At 40.0% G+C, this 6,925-nt stretch overlaps 1 protein-coding gene across 6 annotated transcripts in view; it reads right to left on the bottom strand.

Annotated features, from left to right (window-relative positions):
- Positions 1-838: 838 nt before the first annotated feature.
- Positions 839-6,925, bottom strand: part of mtrr (5-methyltetrahydrofolate-homocysteine methyltransferase reductase) — a 31,872-nt gene continuing 25,785 nt past the window's right edge. For 2 of the 6 annotated variants that reach the window (XM_061804820.1, XM_061804822.1), the window contains 3 exons: positions 6,693-6,785; positions 3,493-3,687; positions 839-1,904 (listed from right to left, as the gene is read on the bottom strand). In XM_061804820.1, the coding sequence (XP_061660804.1) occupies positions 1,760-1,904; positions 3,493-3,687; positions 6,693-6,785 (433 nt within the window). In that variant the 3' untranslated portion in view covers positions 839-1,759. Of the gene's footprint in view, positions 1,905-2,771; positions 3,258-3,492; positions 3,688-6,692; positions 6,786-6,925 lie in introns of those variants that run through there. The other 4 variants (XM_061804818.1, XM_061804817.1, XM_061804821.1 and 1 more) reach the window with 3 other exon arrangements.

The raw sequence follows: 6,925 nt of genomic DNA, 5'->3' as shown, positions 1-6,925 counted from the left end.
GAAGTGCACACCTCCACTTGTCTACTTCAACACTTTCATAATAAGAGTCATTAACGGCAGCACACATCTTTCAGCTTCATTTCGCTGTTCTTAACAAGGGGCATCTATCACTTGGGTCTTACTTACAGCACTCCGATCACACTGACCTCCAACAAGCTCTGATTTATTCTAAACTGTTGCCGTCCTTTTGCAGCGGGACAATATTGACATCGTGAACTTTTTTAAATATGAAGCCAGAGCTTGAAACATACCTGAGTCCTTGGGGGTTGCAGGACAGGGTGACGTGAGCAGCGAGAGGCGCTCTGGCCTCTCAATTTTGAGAGAACACTTGTTGGGATTTCATTTTGATGATTACGTCGATGATCACAATGATCACAGCTGTACAGTGTTTTCTTTTTGCCACATTTGACGATATATTAAACCAATTAGTCACAGTCAGGGGTGGTTTTATGCAACAGTGACAGTTTTGTTTACCCAGCGAGAGAACAAATTAAATGGCGTGTCATCAACTGTGCAGGCAGTGGAAGATTGTAAACATGTTTTCCCCCCACCCTCTGTCCTCCCTTGAAAACGAGAAATAAAACGACGGCTGTTATAAGATTTAATTCTGAGGATGCCTCTCTCTTGCCTCTCTCACCACAAAAAAAAAGACTTCAATTAGTAGACATTTTTATCCTCGGGTGCAAAGGCACCTTGAACTTTAAAGTTATCAAGTTTTTAATTTTCATAAACTACAAATTTCACATTTGCCTCTATTGCTTCTCAAATACAGCTTCATAAAGTTGCACACCAGTGTCATTCAATTTGATCAATCAAACGGGAGGAGAGAACGGAAGACTATTTTCAAATTATTTTATTTCCAGACTACACAATACGGCAGGCAGTGTGTGTGTTCAAGATTGCAGCTGGGTTTGGGCAACATTTGAAGCGGTCTAAAGTGGCATTGTGCATGTGGGTAGGCCCAAACAAACAAAGTCGAATGAATTATTTTCAGACCTCAGGGCTGAGCTTTATGATGGTTGTGTGTGCCCTCGGTATGCTCACTCTGAACTTCTACACTGTATCAGGATCAAAAGAAGAAGCAAGCCTTGGATTGTGTCTGCATTCATAAAAAGTTTTTGTTTTCCTCAAGTCTTATTTTGTTTTGAACTGATAAAGATCCAAAGATAAACCAATACAAAGGTAACAGTATCATGATAAAATATGTAATGCACAATCAAAGTCAGCATCAAACATAACTCAAGTGTTTTAATGTGGAGTTATGGCTGTGAGTCCTTTAGAGATTATTTCCAAATGTGCTGTATTAAGATGGCAGCGGGCTTTGCAAAATAAAAAAACAATATCACAATAGTAAAAACACCCCGCACAATCCTTTCATATTTGTGTGTGTACATTTTTTGTAAATTACTTTGTTTATCTAGGGAGGATCCTTATCCTACTTTCAGTCTCAATGAAATCCCTCCATCAAAAACTGACTTACATGCTTTTCCTGGCAGGACAATCATGGAGGGCTTTTCAACCCATAAAAGCATTTTCACACCACGAGACCCACATGAGCAGCATTATTGGCCTCGCTCAGGTCACTGCTGTTCAACGAGCAAAGCGTAAGATGATGTCAAGATGCCAAATCCTCAGGTCACCACGGTGGACACATTCTCCGAACCAATGCAGTGAACATTCCATTCAGGGCATAGTCAGCCTCCATCTTTTAGCTCAAAAGGATACAGCACGCTATTTGAATCATGTAAAAAAATAAATGTCATCCCCAAATATCCTGTAAGTAGCGTTTCTCCTCCCTCAGGCAAGCCAGCTGCTTCATGGCCTCCAGTTGATCTACCTGGAGCTCGGTCTTGATCATCTCCATCAGGGTGTCGTTCACGTCTTTAGCCATGTTCTTTGCATCTCTGGTGAGTGTTGAATTGATGGGAAGAGAGGAAGAATGACATCATGTAGATGCAGGTGCCAAAGCATGGTGTCAAACAACCAACAGGTGGCACACAGCACAAGAGAAATCCTGGCAGGAATTCATTTTTAGGTCCGAACGGACATACTGTATATACAATATCTGTTTGCCCTGCACAGACACTTTAGTAAGCCTTTGGTCACTATTTATTATTACACAACTAATAAATCTGCTATCTGCTTTTTTGCTCTATATTGCACAATGAATCCATGCACTTTTGCTTGTAGTGTGGTTAGAAAAAATAGATTCTACTTTGTCATCAACATTTCCCCTGAAATTTTTCATTCCCCGTATGTGGTCATATGCAGTGAATGACAAGCTCCGTAAATCTTAAATTCTAACACGGCATATCTTGCAATTGCAGCATTTTGGGAGAGATTCATCATTCTATTGATGTAGCACTGTATTTAATTAATTTAGTCCGGATGTTTCAAAGATCGTTTAGAAGAAGTAGGTAGCCCCGCAGTGATAAAAAGTGAGCCCCTCTCAATAAATTATGAGACTCTCAGCTATAAAACAGTTGGTGTGCCTCATTCTTATGTGTCATTCATTATATTCCAGAAATTACACTGACACAAATAAATAAGTGGGAAGTGTATAAAGGTGACTCAAAATTGCCCATAGATGTGATTGTGAGTGCTACTGCTGTTTGTCTCTTGCGATTGGCTGGCAACCAGTTCAGGGTGTACCCTGCCTCCTGCCCGATGACAGCTGGGATTGGCTCCAGTACTCCTGTGACCCTTGTGAGGATAAGCGGCTAAGAAATGGATGGGTGGATGTTAAGGAGGAGCCCAATCTGATATTATTTTTCTGAATGCTGACATTTAGCGTTGGTCATTCTATCATTATGAAGATTTAAGATACTGGTAGGGGATGTTATACTGACTTTAAAAGACATTTAACATAGACAGAATGTATTGATGGAAACCTCTTAATATAGTCATCAATATGGGTCTGGACTGGAGTTTATTATAGCTCCCTCTGAATCAAAATTTTATTTTATGCCAAGACATTTTGAAGAACACTATGCAGCCAAATTTGTGAAGAGTTTGACTGAATGATTGATTGAGTGAAGTTCATTTTGAGCAGTCTTCTAGGTTGAAGGTTCCACTGGAGTGTCATACAACGTACATCCATCCATCCATTTTCTGAGCCGCTTATCCTCACGAGGGTCACGGGAGTGCTGGAGCATACCCCAGCTGTCATCGGGTAGGAGGCGGAGTACACCCTGAACTGGTTCCCACCCAATTGCATGGCACATGGAGACAGACAACAGTCGCACTCACAATCACACCTAGGAGAAATTTAGAGTCTGTAATTAATACATGTTTTTTGGATGTGGGAGGAAACCAGAGTGCCCGTAGAAAACCCCCGCAGTCACGGGGAGAACATGGAAACTCTGCATAGTCGAGGCGAGGACTTGAAGCCCGGCCCTCAGAACTGTGAGGCTAACTCTCTACAGCTGCACCACCGTGCAGCCTCATACAAAGTCAGAAGGTAAAAAAAATAATGGTAATCGTCAGTCTTACCCACAAACATACAGGCAACCTTTGTGTTTGAGCCAGATGTTGATGATTTTGTGGCTGTGAAGCAGCAAGTTGTGTTGGACGTATCTAGGAGGTCTTCCTGAGACAACAGCGTCGTCCTCCTTTGGTTCATCTCTGGAGAAACACACCTTGAGGTGGTCCAAGGTACCACGAGACACAAAGCCCTCCAGCTCTTCTCTGGAGGTATGGGAAAGAGAGTTAAAAAGAATGAGATGAGGCAAAATCAAGTGCTTTGGTTGAATCAAATGGGTTTCAGGGACCTGCATAGTTACTCAACCTCACATCAAAAAAAGAAACTTTGGTGTTATTAATGGAAAGCCATAAAGGATTGGGAATTTTGTATGGTTGGCTTAATTTTACTGTCATCTCCCCCATTTAAGTGTAGCAAAAACTACAAATTTCATGTGTGGCACTCAAAACATGTCTGTAAGCGCATGTTGTGGACATAACCATTTCTTTGCCTGTGAATACAGTAAAAGGTATAAAATGAGCGTGCTAATTTACGGATAGCAGAGGCACACAAGTGCACTTTGGTCTGCAAGCAGGGTTATTGATGAATCTGGAGTATGTATTTGATGCCTGTAATGTCAGGACTTGTACGCCTTTTCCAAGAGCCTCCTGGCAAAGTATGGAGTATTTCCATCCTCACGAGAGGAGACTAAATCTGGATATGCAGAGTGATGGCCTTGTGATATCAAACACATCCAACAGCCCCTTAAGAGATTCAGTGCAGGCATTCTCACCAAGCAGTTGCAAAGAACAAAAACAACTGTCAGGCTCAATAGAAAAACAACAATGATGAGCAAAAGGTCCCAGAAAAGCTGTGCTCGACAGCTAATTTATTTTGCTTGACATGAAACCCAGAAAGGTCAAGACGCTGCTCAAAACATATTTTTCTAATCTTTCTTGCTGTTGGGTGTACCCTTTGCTTCCTGTTGGGTGAGGTGAGCTTGCCAAATTCTCTCCTCTCCCTCGCTATCTACACGGCCTGAGGAGGAAGAGGGTCTACGAGCAAAAACACTCCAAGGAAACTATGTCTCTCAGAGCCAAGGTTTGTGCCTCAGGTAAATCAATAACTTATTCAATACTCTACAAAACTATAAGGAAAAGATGAAACTCTTAGTTTTGTAATGTGTTTATCACTCTGAACAGGAAGACAGCTTCAACATGAGACAACAGAAATGTGAACAGAAATGCCAGGGAGGTGCGTGATTACTGGTAGACTTTGCTGATTAGACATTGCCATGGTGTTTCCATGGTGTGGCCAAAGTTATTTCCTTCTGAAAAGCTTTTTATTTTTTTTTTTTTATTTTATTTTATCATGATGGGAGGTTTCAACTGGTTTAACTACAATTGTTTGTGCACTTATGCGATCATACTATATAAAGATCTCTGGCCGAAATCTAAATCTTATTCGTTGCCTGTTAATGGGGAAAACTTTTTGGGTGGGGTGAATTCATTTATTCCAGGCTTAACCTTTCACCTCGTAGAAGTCATACAGTATTTTGAAAATAGTGGTCATAAAAGTGTACAGAGACATATTAAATAACACTAACGGACAATAGCAGATGCAGCTATTTATTTTATAAAGAAGGTGTTTGCAGAGCTGTCGCCTGTCGCATAGGTTTGAATTCCTGTGTTGTGTGTGTTTTTATTGGAGGACAGCGTAAGGACACTTGTTGTGCTTTATGGTTGCTTCGCCACTACTACATCCTGTACATGATTCATCCTCAACATTATCAGTGGTAAAACTGAAAAATTGACTTTTTCCAATTTGAGCTCGGTGGTTCAGTTTGGTTGTGCTTAGGTTTGTTGTACCGCCAGTCTACTTTATGACAACGCTCTATTTTTCAATAATGCGTTCAAATAGTGAAGATTTTCTAAAAAAGACTGAGAGGCCAGACAATAGAATGAATAGAAGGCTCAGGATTTTTTTTTTGTATCATTTTCAAGTATTTTTTTGTTTATAATTACAGTAATTTTTCACATCTTAAATACTTAAACAGCATTTGTATGTTCAAACAAAACACTTTTTTCTGGGAATTTCTTCTGCGAATGCATCCCCATCGTGGTTACAACTAAGTTTTTCATTTAAATTAAGTACAACTCATTCAGTGCATCAAACAACACAGAGTAAAACCTTTGGGCAACTTGTGGGTGTTCTTCACTGTGGGCAAATACCACATCAGTGCCAGGTGATATTTAACTAACAGGAAGGAGAACAAAGGGGATCGAACTGCACGCCTGTGATCGATTTTTGTGATAAAGGCCGCTAATCCATGCACATAAATCCTGTTGAACAACTTGATCAGTACATCAGTGCTGAGCAAGTGTTGATGACAGGAGGCCAATCAATTAGGATGCAAACATGAGAGTAAAACAATGACAATAAAGAGCAGAATAATTATGAAAAACTTGGTCTTTTTTTTTCTCCCAACACAACTCACATTCACACCTTTGGACAATTTAATGTCTACAATTACCCTACACTATGTGTTTTTGGAAAGTGTGGGGAAGCTGGAGTACCAGAAAAAAACCCACGCATGCAAGAATATGCTGATTCCACATACAGTTTGAGTTAATAGTCAAAGCCAGCATCTCTTGAATCTGGGGCAGAAATGCAAATAATTAACCCAGTGTTGTGCTGTGTATTTGTGAAATTACTTAAATCCTGTTTGTGGAAAAATAGTAGGATTTCTGAAGCATGATTTTCAATTCATCAATCGATTTCATATGTTTAAGGGCTCTAAATAGAGAACTTTCATGTACTGAATGAGGAATATGTGGTGTAGGCTGGATATAATGGCACAAGAGTCTTAAAGCTAATTTGTCAAAATTATTCATGCCCTATTTTTGATACATTGCTTCCATTCCGATCTATGTTGCAGAAAATGCAAAATATTATTTACAAATACAGAACAGAGACAAACTGCACTTAAACTTTTGTGGAAAGAGTTATTTTCACCAAACCAGTATTTGATGAGAGAAGGACACAATTGCTATCTTAAGAGCCTGTTAGAAAGATGTGTACAAATGTCAAAGTGAAGAATGACATAGATACGTTACCACATTATCTGACTAACAAAGGGTTAAGAAAAGTCTGCAAGGCTATGTGAAAATGACTTATACATGCAATAAAAAAATAGGAAAACAAACTAAATACCGACTCATACCAAGTTTACCTGAACAGGTAGTCTCTGTCTCTGTAGCGACAACCAAAAAACAACCAGGTCTCACCAAAAACTGCATCAGGATTCTGCTGCCTCTGCTTTTCTCTGAAAGTCGAGTAGGGACAGTTATCAGTCAATCTTTATTCACAGAGAGGGGAGCAGATGGATGAGATTGAGGCAATTCTTGCAACAAAGGTTAAAGAAGAGTAGTGACACTGTTAAGCAACATCTGCAGTGACAGCAAT

This window comes from Syngnathoides biaculeatus, chromosome 19, assembly GCF_019802595.1.
Source record: "Syngnathoides biaculeatus isolate LvHL_M chromosome 19, ASM1980259v1, whole genome shotgun sequence".
Lineage (NCBI taxonomy): Eukaryota > Metazoa > Chordata > Actinopteri > Syngnathiformes > Syngnathidae > Syngnathoides > Syngnathoides biaculeatus.
Note: the sequence above shows the minus strand (reverse complement) of the source record. Positions and strands in the feature narration are given on the sequence as shown.